This window comes from Dermacentor albipictus, chromosome 9, assembly GCF_038994185.2.
Source record: "Dermacentor albipictus isolate Rhodes 1998 colony chromosome 9, USDA_Dalb.pri_finalv2, whole genome shotgun sequence".
NCBI lineage: Eukaryota > Metazoa > Arthropoda > Arachnida > Ixodida > Ixodidae > Dermacentor > Dermacentor albipictus.
In genome coordinates, this window is record NC_091829.1 from 17,179,537 (window position 1) to 17,199,150 (window position 19,614).

At 45.6% G+C, this 19,614-nt stretch overlaps 1 protein-coding gene across 5 annotated transcripts in view; it reads right to left on the reverse strand.

Moving 5' to 3' along the window:
• Positions 1-500: 500 nt before the first annotated feature.
• Positions 501-19,614, reverse strand: part of LOC135903713 (uncharacterized) — a 34,185-nt gene continuing 15,071 nt past the window's right edge. For 4 of the 5 annotated variants that reach the window (XM_065434079.1, XM_065434080.1, XM_065434082.1 and 1 more), the window contains exons 8-15: positions 19,205-19,397; positions 16,971-17,043; positions 15,289-16,763; positions 11,682-12,028; positions 9,558-9,739; positions 9,133-9,180; positions 8,898-9,014; positions 501-6,425 (exon numbers count right to left, since the gene is read on the reverse strand). In XM_065434079.1, the coding sequence (XP_065290151.1) occupies positions 6,347-6,425; positions 8,898-9,014; positions 9,133-9,180; positions 9,558-9,739; positions 11,682-12,028; positions 15,289-16,763; positions 16,971-17,043; positions 19,205-19,397 (2,514 nt within the window). In that variant the 3' untranslated portion in view covers positions 501-6,346. The remainder of the gene's footprint in view (positions 6,426-8,897; positions 9,015-9,132; positions 9,181-9,557; positions 9,740-11,681; positions 12,029-15,288; positions 16,764-16,970; positions 17,044-19,204; positions 19,398-19,614) is intronic. The other variant, XM_065434083.1, reaches the window with a different exon arrangement.

The window sequence follows — 19,614 nt, forward strand, 5'->3', positions numbered from 1 at the left end:
TATCCATACTGCCAATCTTTATCATGTGTGCTAAAGAGTGAATGAACTGGTATGCACTGTCCTTTCCGCATGCTGGCAACACAAAGATAACCTATTACCAGATCTCACTGTAGCTTTCGTGGTACTAAACTCTGTGCCAACTCCCATGATGTAACATGTCCCACTTACAATTGGTAAACTATAGTCAACCGCGGATAACATATAGAATGAAAAAGACAACTAAATAAAGGTACCTTGAAATTAAAGAGAATGTAGGTTTGACCAAGTTTATTGGGCTTTGCTATAGATCCTACTTGGTCATGCCATCTCTCCAAACCACCTCAAATTAACGCTATCTGTGAATGGGCACTCTCTTGGTGTGGACCTCTAACCCTAATCGGACAGTAGCATCCAGCGGACCACGTCCTCGGGAATTGCTTGCTGGCGCAGCTACACATCTTCTTCAGTGGCAAGTTTCCCTGCCACCAAGTCACATGCAGAAAGCAGACAGAGCACATCAGTAGCATACTAGACTTCTTTATTTGATAACGTGAACTAATAATTTTTTTCTTACATTGTAGGCAGCGCAGAGCGCCAATTTGTTCCAAGAGCCAATGGCAGAAAGACGAGTATTTGTTGCTTGCAGATCTGCATGGATGCAGCAGTGACAAAATAAGTTTCAATCCCTCCCCAATCCCCCTCCTTTATATGTATATAGACATTTCCGTGACAAACGCAAGCAATGCACAGTCTTCAGCTCAAACATAGACCTTTCCTTTAGCACAACAACAATTCCCAAACAACTGCTTGCAACATCCACCGACGACTTTTCTCGCAAGCGCGGACTCGCTGTTGTCTCCATGCGGGAGCGGGTTCTCAATCCACACCCAGTCTTCAGAACGTCGGCACCAAAAATCAGTTCTCACCGCACTTTTGCTGCTAACTTTCTGGTTAGACTATGGGGCGTTATCACACAAAGGGGAGTCGTGTTTACATATGTACAGAGCCCCACGCAAAACTTTTTTTCACCATCACACGGTGTCCGCATGTGCATGCTTGACTTGCACGCACTTTATTTGATCGCGCACACCTGCCTTAGCTGCTGAGACGTATACGGGGTGTAGGAGCAACAAATGACGAGGCCTGCTCTAAATGGCGGCAGGCAGGAGAATACGTACATGCATTACAACACAAACTTGGTATGGAAGATTTCATACATCAGATGCACTGAGGCTCGACTTGCACTGGTTTCATTACCAGGGAGTTTAACAGCTGACTGCATGCACGCACAAGGAAGCTCCTAGTACACATGCTATGGCAGTGTTTCACAAGAATACAAGAATGTCCAAGACCCCTTTTAAAATCTTTCATGAAAACAAAGTGATCATACATCAAAGGGATATTGAGGTCAAGCAATGCATGTCGGGGAATTGTTGTATATGTTGCAAGAGATGCAAGCTTCAGTGTCAAACAAATAAATTTGTCTTTGCAAGGTATTTTTATGTCATTTTGGTGATGTACAGTTTTGGTGCATACAACTGTCCCCTCCTCATCTTTCCGGTAGGCAGGCAGGCAGGCAGACAGGGTGTATGCCTGTTTCCGAAGCAGTTGGGAGCTAACGTGGGTTCAAATCATTCATTTACGCCTACCTGCCACGATTGCTATGTGGCTACAGTATTCTACTGCAGAGTGCAAGGTCACAGGTCCGTTTTCTGGCTGTGACAGTTGCGTTTGAATTGAGGCAAAAATGCTTGCATACTTATTACAAATAGGTGTGCATTAAAGAGCATCAGGCAGTCAAAATTAATCTGCAGCCCTCCACAACGGTGTCTCTTTACCACCTGATAAATCTAGGGACAAGTCATTTACGAGCATTCTTTATAGAAACACTGAGCATGGTGGGCAAAATGCATGCTAAGGCATTCACTGACAATATGTATGAGGCTAAATTCCCTCTGTTTCGTGTTATGTCTAAAGCGAGAAGTCAACATGAATCTGGACCCTACCGGTCTTCGATAGAACCTTATGTCAGCATTCTCATTTCAGACATGAAGCATCAGCTTTCGTGTCAATCGAGGGGTTAAGAGCAGGGGGATAAGTATAGCTGATGAGTGAATATGGGATCGTTGCTATCACTGAGTACTGTGTGAATGATCACTTGTGATGATTCTTCCTCGTTGTGTTTAAGCTTTCTTAACCCTTAGAGAAAATAAAGGCATATTCTTTTCTATGCTGCAGATGAGCACCATTTCATGGGCAAATTTTCATGTGGCATGAGCTGCAGCATTTGTTCATATCCATAAATCTTGGAAACAAGAGCGACCTGAAAGTTATGCTCCATGATTCCTTCTACTGTTGCAAGTCAGAGATAATCAAGAGATTATAGATGTCCAGATAATTTCTAACAACCTTCAGCAGCCTTTTTATTGGAATAGAAGATTGAATTTTATTGAAAATAAGAGACATTGCCCAGTTTGTGACAATGCTCAATGCTTTGGCCCTGAATGCTTTACACCCTGTGGCTAATCAGCAAGCTTGCAACAATGTGTGTGACAGCGGAGCATCTTCGACCTCCAGCTAATGGTCTTGTTTACCCAACAACCATAGAGTCAATAATTTCGTGCATTGAAGAAGGAAAGCACACGTCACAAAATATGTCCAACAAATAAAAATAAATAATTATATGGGAAAACCGGGAGCGGTAAGTGCTTAAAGGTCCTTTCATGACTGGACAGTCTAAAGCTACATGTTTTATTGCACTGTTTAGAACTGTGTGGTCAGAGTATGGCTATTTCATGTCATATAACCAGACCAGAGCCTACGGAAATATGCAGTCACAAGCGTATAAGTTTTCGTGTGTTTATATATATATATATATATATATATATATATATATATATATATATATATATATATATATATATATATATAGATACACACACACGCACACACACGCACGCACGCACGCACGCACCTAGGGAGAAGTCTGTTTCACTTCTTATCACTTGGGATATGACACCGTCTTCTACCATGAAACTTCCTGCGATTAATCTGCTGTACTTGTGTGTGTAAATTCGAAGTCTGGAAAATAGGGGGGGGGAAAAAAGCGAGTATTTTTGCAGCACTTGTCAGCATGTCCATCCCACATTAAATAGCTTCAGTCACGAAAAGTATAAGCTGGTAGCGAGCCAGTGCAACTCCAGCCTCTAGCTCTCATGTCAGCGCTGCTTGCAACAATAGCAGTGGTAGTCTCGCAGAAGATAATTTTTATTTTGCTCGTGTTGCGTTATTTACAGGGAACAACCCTTTTCACTGACTCTCATTACGGTCGGTCTGTGTACGACAGTGCTGATAACATCATTCCGAGTGTAATGTATATCTTACTCCTGTACCAGCAGCATGGAAAAAAAAACTTCGCAGCATCTTTTGCTTCTGCAACATGTAAACTTCTGCTGAAGCTGCTTGAGGATGACAAGCACAACTTTGATGTTAGCATGCCTTAAAAACCTGAATGCAACTCAAGATCAATGGTCCTGTCTGATGCAACAGCCTGTGCATTAATCTAGGCTTATCTTAGTGGGGGGGGGGGGGGGGGGGGGGGAGGGAGTAATGGGCCTAGAACATTGTTTCCTCCAAACTTGTTTGTTGTCAACTTGCCATTAATCATAAGAACCTAAACCGTCCTTTTCTTTCTATAAAGACGTCTGTACCCTCTTTGTGTTTTTGATGCTAGAAGTGTCTGGAGAAAAAAAAAAAGAACTCCCTTTGATACCTCAATTCTTCCAGTGACAAGAAGCCTTTATGCCACCCACAAATACCACAAGCACTACCACAGCTTATAACTTTTTCCACTCATGCACCGCAAGAGGGCACCTTCTTCCATAGATGTAGTGAGAAGCACACACGAGGCCAGTGCCAATGATGACCCCTGCTGCTCTGAATGTGACAAGTTTGTCTTGTCAGAAAATGGTGGCATTGGACTGAGGCCCTTTTCTTGTTCATAACCCTAAGCCTAGTCAGTTCTCTCAGGGTTTCACCACTCGTCAGAAACGTGTCTCGACACTCCTACTCGACTTCAGCATGCAAAGGGAAATGCCACTGTTTAACTGAGTGGTTACTGTGCTTCAAGAATGCTGCTTGCGATTCCTGTGACAAGTTGCTAGGAAAACATCTTTCATTGAGTGGTTACTGCACTTCCAAAACCCCTCCTCAGTGATTTCCATGTTGATTGAGGAGCTGCTTGAAAAACACCCTTTCACAAGTGGTCAGTGCACTTTAAGACTGCCCTTTGGCAATTCCCGTGATGAGGAGTTGCTTCAGCAACGCTCCTCCACCCCAGTGCCTCTGAACAAATGCTAAAAGTGTGCCATTATGAAATCACTCGTAGAATTCTGTAACTGCTGACGAGATTTATAGAAGCACACTGTGACTACTTCATCATTTGAGAGATGGCACTGCCCTCCATTTAGCAGAGCGGAGGAGAAGCACTGAGTCAAGGTATATGTATGAATAGAGCGATCATCCTTCTAACCTTTTGCTAGTAGTTATGCAGCAAACATACCAATATTATGTTAAGTCTCTGGAAGTAGTGCACTACATATGAGCTATTGGTTGCAAGAAAGAGAAATTTCAAGACTAAGCTCTTTTTATATCGACAGTAAAGGAAATAGCACACCCTTCAATGCCCCCTTATTCAATCTATTGACAGTGATTGTTAATCTCACACAATGCACAAGCTGTTAAATTCTTTTAGCTATCTTTGTAGTTGGTTCTGTGTTTTCCATTAGCACTCCACTACAAGCTACTAAGCACTCAAAATAAAAAAGCCAAGCTAACTACCAGAATATTCAGAGTCACTGCCCATCAGCTTTAGACTTGATGATCTGCTGACCCACTGAAATAGCTCCATGCCACTGAAGCATATCAGTCATTGTTCAGTCTTGGTCATTTTTCACACATTTGGCTATACACCAATATACTCTCCCTGCTCTTCTTAATTAGCTGTGTTCTCCAATGTAATGAGGCAGTGATTCTGGATATTATGGCAATCAGACTTAATGATTGGCTTGAAAACTTTGTGGAAACCAGTCCTAGGCCCAGGTATGTGTATTGTGCTAGCCTAGGGATACCTTATCATGTTAGCTAAGACCAGCACACTTCCACCATTAACAGTTAGGCACTAGAAACAGTACAGAAATTCCATGTTGCGAACGGGTTTTTATGGCAGCTAATTATCAAGTGTGCCATAGTGAATCGAAGGTGTAGCAGCATGAGTAACAAGTCTATTTTCAGGTAAAGGTTTTGAGAGCACGATTGTTCAGAGACAAGATTGCACATGACATTCGATGAGCAGGGGTCAGCATGTACACAAATGTACTTTGTTGAAAGTTCATATCTGCAACAAAATGGCTGCCTAACTAGGTACTCTCTGTCCTTTGTTAATGCGTTTAGTGTTTGTGCATGTGGTGAGCAAACAACTGAAGTATATTGTGAGCTGAAAAACCATCCTGCCAATCTTGCATTGTTAGGTTTCCTTCAATAAACCAAATATTTCCTTCTGGAAGTTGCTGCCTGCAGTAACAAGCGGTGGTTACTTCAATAAACCTGAAGCATCCTTGTTTACAGCAGAGCCTATGCATCAACAGCAGTTAACTAGACAACACGAAGAAAGGAGAGAGCAGCCAGCTTTTAACACATATGTACATTCGTTTCAGCTTCAAAGAAAAGATCTCTTAAATAGAAATAAATATATATGCTTGTCTCTGTATACATAAAAAAAAGGAACAATACTAAATTTGTAAAACACTCAAACAACAAACCTAAATTACAACTTTTTTTTTTTTTCGGAACATCACTGTTTGACTCGATGCAATGGGAGCTTTCCAGGTTCGTTTTGGCCATTGAGATAGCAGAGGCTGCCGTTTACCTGAGCAAAAAGTGTTATTTGGGTTACCAGTGCACCGAGAATAGGGGGGAAAAAAAGATAACTAAACCATATGTGAGCTCTACGTCGATAACATGCCATTGGCAACAGGTACAAGTTACATTAAGGTCTAACAGCCTCCCCCTCTCTCACACACACACTCTCTCTGTTTGGGCAGGCGACCGGCTTCTACTCTTGACCTGCCAAATGCAACTCCACACGCACCGTCCGGAATAGTGCAAACACCGATGCCTCCACGGCACAGCTGCGCTATTTGACAATGTCCTGATGTTTGTGGACAGTGAGTGCAGCTACGGTGAGTGCAGATGATGTTTTCAGGCAAAAAGAAAAGCGATTGTGTCCTGCCCGGTGGATAAAGTTGCAAAGTGTCCCAAAGACTCCGTAAGGCTGGAAGTGAAGCCTTGGATGTGTTTCACCCTTCTGTTAGAGGTCCTCTATGGCTCCAGTCTGAAGAAAGCGGTGCGTTAGCAGTTCCTCCGCCGTTGGTCGCTCACCGGGGCACCTGAAATGTTATTTATTGATGTTTCAGCACTCTAGAAGCTGCATGGGAGAACAAAAATTGGGTGACCGCATAGCTTATGATAGTCTACAGAACTTAGCCCAAAGTGAACTAGTTGTAGGTAATGAACAGTAACGATAAACATATACAATTTCAATAATGCATGAATAACTATAGTGAAGTAAGCAAGACATGAGCCAGGGAAAATAAATTTAATGCAGTATTTGCTTAAGAAAATAAGGGAATAACAACAATACAGTCAAAGTTATATTACCGAAGTTGTACTTGCACCGAGAAATTTTGTTAATTCTAGGTTTTAAAGTTTCAGCAGTAAAATTAATTTCACACAATTTCCCAGAACATTCCTGGTGGATAGCATCTTTTCTGGAAGCACTTATCAACAAATTACAGGGAGGTTGAACCATAATCGCTTAGTTGTGCACACCAGTGCAGTGCTGTAAATCTTGGATGCCATGACAGAACGCGCTTAGTGCTGACAGCCATCGTCAGTTGGCACCCACAGAAACAAAAGTGTAAAAGGACATGGACATTCATTCTGAGGGAGGGGGGGGGAGTCACAGTTTCACCAGAAAGGCGTAGCATTAATGGCAATAGCAAAGAAAGAACTAAGCCAAGTAAGGTTCTTAGCTTTATCAGAGTCGCAGACACTGGCAAACATGAACAGATATCACTCGACGACCACGAGCACCTGCTGCCACAGCACAAGGAGGAGCTTCACACCGTGTCTCGAAAATTTCAGATTACGCAATCACCAACGCTAGATGCGCAAGAACACGATGCACGTCAAGGCGTGAACCATCTTGGCTTGACCTTTACACTTGCTGCAGATTACTGCCAAGATATGGCACATGGTCCGAGTATAGACAACTATGTGCAGCCACAGCAAGCGTAGAGGAGGAGACTGCGCAAGGGGCAGATAGGTGTGCGTCTCCTGCTCCACCTACCTTCATGCATGCTTGATCATGTGACCGCCCTCCCCAGCTTCCCTGTGCCAAAGGAATCGCCAGCTCTCGTGTTTCTCCGAGTGCTCCTAGCTGCTGCCTGCCTCGTGGCTTTTGCAAGTTGTTTACTGCACACCGTGTCTCGGTGCGTGCGCTTTGGCAGCGTTTGCTGCTTAAACTTTTTATGCCAAAAGGATGCTTGCAAATAATTCTTACCTTGGCTGACATTTCTATATCATTTTGCTAAATTTACCAGCCATACGGGCTCCAAGTAAATGCTTGAAGTGACCGAAAACTTTGATAAATCAAAACTGTGTCACGAAATTACTTTGTTAAATCACGGAAAAAAGAAAGGTACATGGTTTTCAATAGAATGAAAATTGGGAAATTAAAATAGTTCATTACATCAAGGTTTGACTGCATACGAAATCACGCACAGTACAAAAGCAAATGCAGGAAAGCAGCAAACAACATACTATGAAATTTGTAGTCACAGTATGAACCGTGTTGATTCGGAAAATCGAATTCAGACTCGTCCTCTGGTCCCGGCAGGTATATGCATAACTTAATGGTGCAAATTCTCATTAATTCGCACACATTTGGGCGCGGAACACTTCACTCGGGCAACTCTCGGGGCTCGGTAAATGCGGAAAGCTGCAAATGCGCAACGCAAGATAGCAGAAACAATGCTAGCCTCCAAGCGAAACGAAGCGGCAGTGCCTGCATCACCGTAGTCATCAGCGAAACTTGTACGTGTACGTCAGGAATGCCGAAAAACTTCATGCCTATTTGTGTTTCTACAGCCTTTATTCTTGCGCATACTGCCATGCTTAACACCGCATTGGCTGCGTGCCTTCATAACTGCATAGTTACCATCCATGGTAGTGTCATTTGTGACCGCGGTTTCGTTGGTAGCGGTTGCAGCAAACAACGGTTTCGTTTTAACTCATTGCAATGGCTGCTCATGCAATGTCACAAACACGGAGGAAGCTGTTGAGGATGAAGAACGCTGGCTACATTGCAATGCACCGACAATCTGTTGGCAAACAGCTAAGGAGCAAAAAAAATTAATAAATAATCGTGATGTGTGTGCGGTAGTGAAAAGCGTGTCTTGGATGATGATGCTCGCCTTGGCCTCATAGCGAAGAAAGTTGTGAAGCCTTCGCTGTTGAGAGTGCTAATCAGTCATAAGATGACGAGAACTGCAGCTTCCGCACTGCTTTTGTGCAAAACAGAAACAGGATTTACCGATTCAGTAAATAAAATTGTGTTGACATAGTGAGCACTTGTTTATTGCTTTCTTGATACCCTCGATAATTAGACACTAGATTAATTCAGCCATTTTTTTTTTCAGTCCAATGAAATCCAAATTACCGAGGTTTTACTGTACTTCATAGTTCTGTCGCTAGCTGTCAACAGTATGGAATCGTTTATGCCCAACATAATATGCACCTCTGCACGTTCCTCGTATGTGACATGTTTTCAGCAATACAATGAACAAATCAGAACTTACCTCTTAAGGCAGGTGAGAATGAAGTCTCGGGCATCGGGACTGATCTGGTCCGGAAATTTTGGGTCACTCGTACCCTGTCCAATGGCAAAGGCTGCAGCCAGGGGAGAAAGCTCGTACCTGGAAATCGCAGCTTGTGTTAAGAACTGCAGCTCTAGCCCCCAACAAGTAAAAGTTTTCACCAAGCAAGGTCATTTAGTGGTGTCATGCGATGTACTTTCGTAGTTTGTTTACTCACCAAGGAGGCTTTGTCTGGAACATCTCGATCACAGTGCAACCGACACTCCTGAAACAGAGGACACAGGATGTCAACCAGTGACTTGCAAATTTACAATGTACATCATGGCATAATGGTTGAAAGCTCCTCCACTTAAAAACAATTTACAAACAGGAAATGGGAACAAATGAGGATGAAGGTGCGTAAGGATGAAGAACATGCAGGTAAGATCAGGCAGAAATATCCTAAAAAAAAGAAAATGTGCAAGTTTTAAGAGGATACCACCAATATGTTTCTTTTTTTTCCTGCAAAGCACAAGCAAGCTCATGACTTACTCTCAGGTGCAGCTGGAAATGGAAGTAGCATGCGAGCATTGCATTTAAAATAATGCAGAGGTGTGTTTTTCATGGCAGCAGCAATCCTGCAAGAGAGGTGCACGAACGTACCAGACGTCTGACTTGTGCGAGCATTCTTCCTGGCAGATGACCTCCGGCGCCATCCAGTAGGGCGTGCCTCTGGCACTGGCCACCAGTCCCTCACAGTCTGCTGACGAAGGCTCAAACGTGGCGCACCCAAAGTCGATAAGCTTGATGGTGCCCGTTCCAGGACAGACCATAACATTATTACCCTGTCAAAGTGAGAGAAATAGGCATTGGTTAGAGGCTTGACAGCCATTCTGAGTTCACTGGCATTTTTCTACGGCTCACAAAGAAAAGAGAGCTCATTATCGCTAAGTCGCATCCAACCTGAAAATACCTTTATTATATCCAATATTCATTATAAGATATATTTGTTACACTCCATCAGCGAGAAACATTTCAGAGTTACTTCATCACATATGATAATTTGTTATATCCATGCTTGTTATATAGAGGGTGCTTCACATGACTTGTGCCAAGGATATTTAAAAAATGTGGTTAGTCGTAGCTGAATGAAACCAACGGCATATGGTTTGCCATCATGTGGTGCTCCTGGCATTTCTTATATTCCGCTTAATTAGTTAATTGACTAAGATGAATCATGCAGCATTTTTATATTCACTTTAGGGCCAAGCGCATTTCATTGCATTGTAGAGGGGGTTCAGAAACAACCGATCCAATTTTTTGTGGCAACACACACGCTGTGTGATGGTTTCTTTCGGCGTTTAACGAAAGCCCACGAAATATGAAATAGAACCATGTGACTGTGCTCGTGTGCCATCATATTGCAGCACTCTCAATCGCCGTTCGCACGAAAGAACCATGCGCACGAACCATGGCGAAGTGAGCAGCCACGGCTCTCGCTATCGGCTACACAGTGCGTCAGCATTTGTGGCAGTGGCACATGGAAAGGAAGCACCGTCGTTCTTGATAAGCGATAGGCTTGACGCCTAGTTCAGAGTGCCGCAATACGACAGCGCACGAGCGTAGTCACGTGGTGTTCCTTCATATTTCGCAGGCTTTCTTTAAACAGCACAAAAAATTTCCAAGCAGCATGTACGTTGTCACAAAAAAATTGGATTGGTCGTTTCTGAACACCCTCTACAAGATAACGAAACACACTTGGCCCTAAAGTGAACATTAAATATTTTGCATAATTCATTTTATTTATTTAAGTAATTAAGCGGAATATAAAAAATACTCCAAGGAGTGCCACATGACGGCAAACCATACGCCGTCAGTTTTATTTAGCTGCGGCTAACCACTTTTTTTAAACCCTTGGCACAAGTTATGTGAAACACCCTGTATAGACGCTTGACTGTGCTGCTGCAGTGCTGAGGTGAGAGCATTGTAAGGATGCCACATGTCTGCATCCTCCTCAACTGCAGCTCACGCTCCTCCTTTTCCAAGCTGCCAACACACGTCATCACGGATCACATGCAAGACACTGCCTGATACCGCTACCATTGTACAAGAGAAGACAGCTACAAGGAACTTGGAAGGAAAGAACTGTCCAGGCTCAAGCAAGACACTCAGGACTGTGTTCACAAGCATCACCCGTGATGGTAACCTCTCTTTTGTAAGACCTGGCGTGATGCTTCAATGCAATTGACAACTATTGGTGTATTCACACGATGGATAGCTCTGCGAACGGTAGTTCCACGGACAATAATTGCACAACCTGTGCAGTTGCGATATGCATCTATGCGACTGATGAAGCAGGTAGACGACACAACTGAAAAATACATGTACTGCTACTCTCGACCCGACACATTCTATAAATGCTAGCGGCAAACTTCCTTAACATTCGATTCAAGATGCACCGAGATGCATGACACTACAGTTAGTCGGGATAGCTGGTGGCTAGTTTAGATTGAACGACGAAGACTTATGAGAGGCCCCAGCCACACCAGCTGCGTTGGAGAAAGTGTGATGGAAATCGCATGTTTTTTCGCAAAGGAGCGCTGGGGTCCAAAGAGCAACGCTGTCATAGCAACTTTGCCTCGGTATCCTAGTCGGCCAAAGTAACGAAGGCTTCTGCTGAACCAACCAGTCGTCGCATGTGCAGAACGCAACATCACTGGAAGTGATCGCAAAAAAAAAAGAAAAAATAAACTGTTCACCCTATGTAAGAAAAGAAGGCAGGTGTACCTTGATGTCTCGATGGATGACATTTCGCTGGTGCAGGTAGGCTAGAGCCTGGAGGAGCTGCCGTCCGTATCGACGCACCACTGTCTCGGGGAAGGCCCCAAATTGGGCCAGGTTGGCAGCGAGGCTGCCGCCGGAGACAAACTCGAGGAACAGGTTGACGAGTGCCTCTTCCTGCTGCACACCGAGGAAGCCAACGATGTTGGGGTGCTTGAGTGACTGCAGAATGTCGACCTCTAGCTGAACGGCCGACAGCACGTCGGTCCCACCCAGCTGAAACTGCTTGACGGCCACCAGCTCCCCACCGGACTTGCGCAGGCCACACCATACCAGGCCGAATGCCCCTTTGCCTGCAAGCACAGCATATCACAATAGGCCCTGGTTACTGCCTCTAAATATAGCTTTCCTGCAAGGCAGTTGGCTAATGATTTTCATTTAGCGTGCGTGTGCAGTTTGTGCATATTAGATGTAAAATGTAGATAACAAGATCCAGCACGCATAGTTCACGCTTCTTATTGAACAAAGACTAGCGCTTCCTTTAGTAGGCAATAATGGAAGTGCAATGGCAGTAGTAAGTGCACTTACAAATTAAGTAAGTGGGGAAAGCAAATGCAAAAAGGAAAAGGGTATCGGCCATATATGTTATATTAAGAACAGAGCTATATCACAGTCAATGTCCGTTTTTTTCAGACTCCCAAGGAAGCTCGAAAATGTCCGAAAAATTGAATGCATGCAGAAAACGCACCATTTTATAGGTATTTCTCGGATGAAGACGGTCAAGGACGGAGTATCGGACTTGCGCAACTCTGCCAATTCATCATTGAAGTGGCTCTGAAAAGAACCATTAATAAAGATAAAAAATAAATATCTGACAGTGGGTACCGTTAATGTCGCCGATGCTATATTGAGGCAGGTCAACGCTGCCTGTTACTGCCTTAGCGGCGCAAAAAAATCATTGATCCTCTTTTGCATGGTGTTCCACTTGTATGCAATCATGTTTGCTTCAAGTTCAGCCAGGGTCATATCATCACTGTCCACTGATGACAGCATCATCGGTGCTTACGCCAACTCGGAGCTCGTCGGCTGTGCAGGCGCTGTCTTCATTCTCGGTGTTGGAGTCGTCCAAATCCACCACAACTTGACGGACAATTTCATCACTGATTAACTCCACACAGAGTTTGAGACCTTTGTCGGTGTATCCTTCAAACGTTATCCCGGTTGGAATTGAAAAATGCTTGTACGGTGCAGGTCGTCGAACATAAAGTCCATGGAAGGAGATTGATCACACATGCTGTCATTCTCTCCGGGCGAGTCAGCTGTCTCAGTGCCAAGTATGAAGCCAGCGTGGCGAAAGCAATTGTGAAGCGTCTCTTGTGTAACCGTCGTCCACGTGTCTGTCTGCAAGCATGCCGACAGCATACCTAAAGTCAACGGTGTAACTTTTGCCGCTGTCTGAGCACAGTACCATGCAGTTGAGCTCACGACCTGTACAGAAGCTTCAGGTTGTGGATCACGCCTTGGTCCATCGGCTGCAGGACTGACGTGGTGTTTGGTGGCAGAAATTTCACCTGTAGAGCCTTTAGGTCTTTGATGTGGCCATGCGCAGCCCAGTTGTCCACAAACAGCAGAGCTTTTCGATTCTGCTGTTTGAACCTTCTGTCCCACTTGCAAATGTACACTTCAAATAACTGCTTTGTTATCCAGGCCTTCTTGTTGGCCTCGTACTGAACAGGTAGGGTTGCCCCCTTAAAAGCCCTTGGATTCTTTGATTTCCCCATGACGAACATCGAAAGCTTCTCGCTGCCTGGCATGTTGCTGCCGACAAGGACGGTCAGCCACTCTTTGCTCTGTTTGCCACCATGGCAGGGGTCACCAGAAAATGGAAGCGTTTTCTCTAGGAGTATTTTATAGATCAATCCAGTTTCATCACCGTTGAAAATGTTCTCAGGCGCAAAAAGCTGCAACAAAGACTGCAGCTTTATATTCCGACACTTCACGACACCTGAATCGTCGACAGGGCCACTTTCCCTGCACATCTTCTTGAACTTCAGGTCATTGCGATTGTTGAAATTTCTGAGCCACCCACCACTGAACTTGAAGTCCTCAATGTTCATTTGAAGACGTAACCCGAGACCGGGATTTGCTTTGCAGTCATGGTATTTAGCCACACGAGGAGCACTACCTCAAGCTATGGGTAAACACCCTGACTTGCATTCTTCTTTTTGAGTCCCGGTTCACCTTCTGGCCACTTCCAAGATTTGCAACTTGTTTTTCGTGAAATCCATTTGAAATCCATCCATTTTCATGAAATCCATCCATTTTCGTGAAATCCAAAGCCATTTGCTTAGAGATTCCAAACTCCTTGCCCACGTCAGCTTGTGACCGGCCGTTTTCAACTTGCTTGATGATGGCAGCTCTCTTTTCCATCGTCAGCCAACGGGAGGGATTTGAACGCTTCGTAGCCATGGGCGAAGATGCCGAAGGAGTAGTTGGTGCCATCGTTGTAAGCGGCAAATCCACTCAATGAAAAGCACAGCACCAAACAGTGGGAAGCTTCAAAGCGAACGTCGAAGAGAGCGCACAGCAGCACAACACGATCACACAGCCTATCACAAAGCTGACTAAAAAACATGTGGATAAACACAAAAGGCTATGGCCATAGCTACGGCTGGCTATGGCTGCCAAGAGCACTGGTTTGAGGTTTCAATATGATACAGTGCCCACAGTGCTGTGGTTGGCTATGACTAGCAGATCGGCGTGCGAGAGTGAGGGTTCAAGGCTGCGAGATAATCAAAATGGCAGCGATGGATGCCATTTTGGACCTGCGGTTAGGGGTAAAAAGTCCAAAACCTTGGGTGGCGAAGGGTTTGAGCATCTGAAACTTCAGTCGTTTTATACATTAGCTCCATGGGGTGCCTGACAGTGCTGTGAAGGAGTCCAAATTACTTGGCATGTCCAAATAATCAGGTGTCTGGAAAATCGGACGTTGACTGTAAAGCAAGATTATTTTTCATGTATGCTATGCTTTATTATTACCAAGCATCTGAGCAATGGAAAAAAGCCAACCGTAGACAACATATAGAATGCCGTAAGTAGTTTCCCACACAGCTAAGATGCAAGTGCCTGATAGCATTGATCAAACTGCCAGAGTCAATAAGATCACAGAAGAAATTATAGAGTGAACAGCTTATGGGCACCGATTTACAAGATTTATGTGCGCTTTTATTCTTCTACATAATTGTAAAAAGGCCCTAAATATTTCACAGACCATCATCATGCTATGTCGTGGGATTACTTTATGCAAGTTGACAGAGGAACACATGGGCAATATATTTAATTAACCAAGAATACACCAAGACAAATACGATAGAAGGAAACAACACAATTTGTCATGTGTCATAGTTTCTGTCTATAAAATTATGAAACTGCCATTCATTTAACTGTAGCATGAAGTCGGAAAGGCAACGTAAAGAGAGGCAAGTGGGACTAGATGGTGTATTGATTCAAAATGCACTGTACTTCTACGTTCGTACTGTACCCCAACATACGGGCTACTTTCCAGAGAACAGAGTTAACCTGGTGAATCCATCACCCCAGACAGAGAACATACCAATGAGCTTTCCCTTGATCCAGGGAAATGGGGGTCCCGAGGGAAATGCAGGGATGTCGCTGAGGTTCTTGGGCAGCGGCGGCACGAGCGCACGTGGCTGCTCTGGTGGCGCGTGCTGACAAGCCGCCGAACCTTTCCCCTTGGCGCTGACCGTGTGGAATGCAGAACCCTCTGTCCCACCACTGCTCCCCCGCTTGCCACAGGTCAACGTGTGTGTTCCCTCGGGACGAACTGATTTTGCTGCCGTTGTGGATGACGTCGTTGCCGCAGGCTCGCTGGGCTTGGCCACTTCGGGGATCTCTTCCTTTCGTGGCAGCGACAACCGAGGCTCGTCTCCGCCTTCCTCTGGTGAAAGGGAAGGCAAGTAGACCCAAGATGCGGACGACAGGTGTGATGACACGTCATCACGTGTCACCCAAGGCGGCAAGAACTTGCTCATAAGTCCCCTGGTGCTTGGCACTGGCATGCGCGATCCATTGGGTCGCAGGTGGCTGCCTTCCTTGCTCTTCGTGATCAGCGAAAACTTGGGCTGCACAGGTGCCGCTGCCGTTGCCAATGCGGACGATGTGGCAGGTACCTTCTGCTGGGCGGCATCCTCCGCAGCCCCCAGCGACACGTCCGACTGCTGCCGCCCTGCGGAAATGGTTTTTGGTGGCACAGTGGCTGCCACGTCTGGTATGCTACGGCCTGCCAGTTCGGGCCGCAGTTTGAGTCGGCTGAGGTGATAATTCTTGGCGTAGTGCTGCGTCTTTTTCCGCCTCTGCGCTGCTGCAGAGGGTCGCTTCCGTGATGCAGATTGCTTGAGCTCGTCATCTCCAGATTCAGAGTCACAGCTGTCACCATTAGCACCGCCGCCACCACCTCCTCCACCGCTGCTGCCACCAACTCCTCCTCCTGGTCCTCCTCGATGCTTGGGGCGCACTTTTGCATACATCTCCTTCAGCACCACATTTTCAGTGCTGCCCCCAAAGACCCAAGCTGCCGTTCGAGCCGACTCTGCAAGTGGACTCTCTGTCCGCGCCTCTAGGATATTCTCCTCAACCTTTTTTTCACTTTCTGACGCAGAGTTTATGCCGTTCTTGGCCTCGACAACAACGGACGCAGCAGAGTGTGGATCTAAGGGAAGCTCCAAGGGTGTGTTTGAAGGCATTGTCTTTTGCCGATGATAGCTGTTGTTTTCGAGCGTGCCTTCAGCACACCATCCGTGTCGTAGCTCGTCATCGGACGAATTGTCGCGCGGTCGCACGGGGATGAAGTGGGAGCCGCCGTGAGACGACTTCTGCCGCCAGCCCGGAATGTGATGGGAAGGCAGGTTTGGTGGCTGGTAGCGACGAAACGCAGACAGCGATGGGTCTCCTCCACGGAGGACGGAGTGTGAGCTGCTGCTAGCTTTCGTCTTCAGCACTGCCTCCGCCTCTGGCTCGCTCGGCTCCTTGTCGCTACTGCTGGAGCCTTCCTCCTTGGCAGTAGAACTGCTGCAAGAGAGCCAAGCTTTTGTCAGGGCATGAGAGACTCGGGCAGTTACATCATAATGCTCGAGTCACTAGAGCATCACTGGCAGAAACGTCTGACCAAACTCAATGCCCCTGTAAGCATTCTTATACCACAGAAAATCAAGTGTTGGAAAAGGCTCAGGCTTTATAACAGCCTAAGGGTTCAAACAAGACAGGAAAAGTTCTTACCCTGGTGAGCTCTGTTCTCCTGGTGCAGTTACGTTCCTTGACTGCAAGATGAGTTGACCCAGTTTTCGTTTTTCTGCAATTACAAAAGAGCAAAGTTTACGTCGATGCAGTTTTTCTTTATGAATAACATCTCACAGCTGCATGGTTACAACTCCATTAAATTCACACTGTGGCCATGTGAGCCAACTTGCCACTGTATCTACATAAGGCATAAACATACAGGCAAGTAAAACATTGGCATATATTAATCTAAGTTACATACACTGGAACACCGCTTATACAGTACTCGTTCATACATTTCCCAGGTATAATGTCGCTGAAGCCTGGTCCCATCTACTATCAGTTTCATAGCACCAAACGCATTGATGAGTGACAGTGATGCTGGCACTGAGCAAAGATTGCCATTACTTGTACACACGAATGCGCCTGGCACTTGCAAAAACGGAGGTGTCCCCAGAAGTTATCATCCGAGAATACGAGACACCTTTTTCAGCTTGTAGAACAAGTGACTCATCTGCTGAATCCGATATTTCGGACCCCTGATTATTCGTGCATAGTATCTTAGTTTTAATATTTAGCAGCATACTCGCATAATGTTTTCCGAGTATTATATGTTCTTGTCTTGCGGTCCCGTGGAAGATATATTAGAAGGGTTTTACTTTAATAAGTTATAACATTTTAAGCAGTGGTGCGCAAATCTTTTCTGCAGTATAAAGGCATAAAAACTAACTAGAAAGCAACAAGAACAAATACTTACTGTGGTCTGAACTATTGAGCTACCTGATAAAGACATAAATATAATAAAACACCAATCATATTTCCTCTGTGCAAGCAACTTGGGTTCAACAGGTAACCTTTAAAGTGGTTCACAGACCTATGTATTTTATCATGTACCACAGCTGTATTTATCTTGAGCATTTATGGCCAATGACCAATTTTTTCTGACATGCCCAACAATTTGACAGCGTTCGCGGCACCGCCATTACCCTAACTCTACAGAGCCAATGTGTCACACTGGCTTCCAGAAAATTGGACGGCAAAGGTTTCTTTTCTTTTTTTTTTCTGAGACTGAAGCTCTTCGCCATCCGACTTTCGCCGTCCACTTTTTGCTATGAATACAGATCTGAAACGGCATTAATCGAAGCCACCGCCGCATTTTAAATATCTCGCAGTGTCAAATCAGCTCTCCCACACGCCAACTCGCTGGCAGCCATAGCCATTGCGACAACGCTAGGCCTAGCTGCTTCAGAGTTCACTACCAAGTTTCCTGCTTTTCACCCAAAGAATTCGCCGCTGTCAGCAGGCACTGACTTCGTCTTTTTTATCCTCACCGATGGCTTCAAAGCGCAGAAAGAACGTTAAGGGTCAAGCGTTGCATAATAGAGAGTTTTAGCCCAGCGGGTTTACGGCCAGCGGAGCGGAGCGGCCGAGTGGAGACGCGACTGCGCATGTGCACCACGCTGAGGCGGCCAGCGGTTTTACGGAGCAGCGTTTACGCCCGCTGGAAAGCACTCCCTAGCGGAGGGTATACGCAGCGCGCGAGCGTGCGTAAGGGCGCGCGGGCGTGTATGGGAAATGCAAGACGGCAGCCGCGAACATGAACGCCGGCAGTTCTGCATCGAAGACGGCGACTGCCGCGCTGACCCGTACATTAGTACTCAGTACATTATTAACAAATAATGCATTGAGAACATGTAACATATCTTTGTTCAACATTTCTTGCATAATAAAAGCAAGCGTAATTCAATTTCATTTCTCAGTAACTCCTATTCGGACCACTAGGTGGGGCAGCAGAGCGCCCCGCTCTTTACCCCGCTCGAGCGGGTGAGTGATTCGCTGGGCTAAATTCTTTTTTCGCGAGCTGCTCCGCTGGCGCAACGGTGGAGATCGCGAGCAGAGCGAAACGTAAACCCGCTGAGCTAAAAGTCTCTAATACCGGATCCCATAGTCAGCTTCGCTGCAATACAGCAGTGTTACGCGGTGAAGCATTAAAAAAAAATCAAAAGAGGGGATTGTTACCGAACAGAGTATGTATTTGTTAATTATGAACGCGTGCACCCGCCATCTCCTGTCACACTGCAAGCGCCTACATATAATTGTACTGGCAGGCCTTCAGAGCCATTTCAAACGTGCCTATGGTGGTTTGAGTCCTTGAGGGGACTCAAAGGCATGTATTAGTTTTTCCACCATTCCAGCTCCCAGTTTCCTAATGCCTGGCATGAAAACGTGCTCACCGTGCTCCAGAGGTGTGAGCCGAAGCTTGTCTGCTCTCTCACAGAGGGCGCTCTCGACGGCTCTCCTCAGCACACTGTAGACATCAGTGCTGCCCGCACAGCAGAGGGGTGACTTGCCATCCTGGGCAAAGCTCAGAACGTCAGCGCCACGCTCCAGGAGTAGCCGCACTGCAGCTATCTTGCCCGCTGATGCCTGCAAATACCGAGCCACACTGGCTGTCAGCTCTTGTAGGAACCAGGGATCATTTCACAAGGGCATGTGAGTATAAAAAGTTGACAGATAAACAATCCAATTTGTTGTTGTTGTTAGTATGACCAACTCACAACGCAATCTCACCTGAACAGTAGGCAATGGCTACGATCAGCAATAAAACTGAACTTTATAAATTTCCCACAATGCATCTAATTAA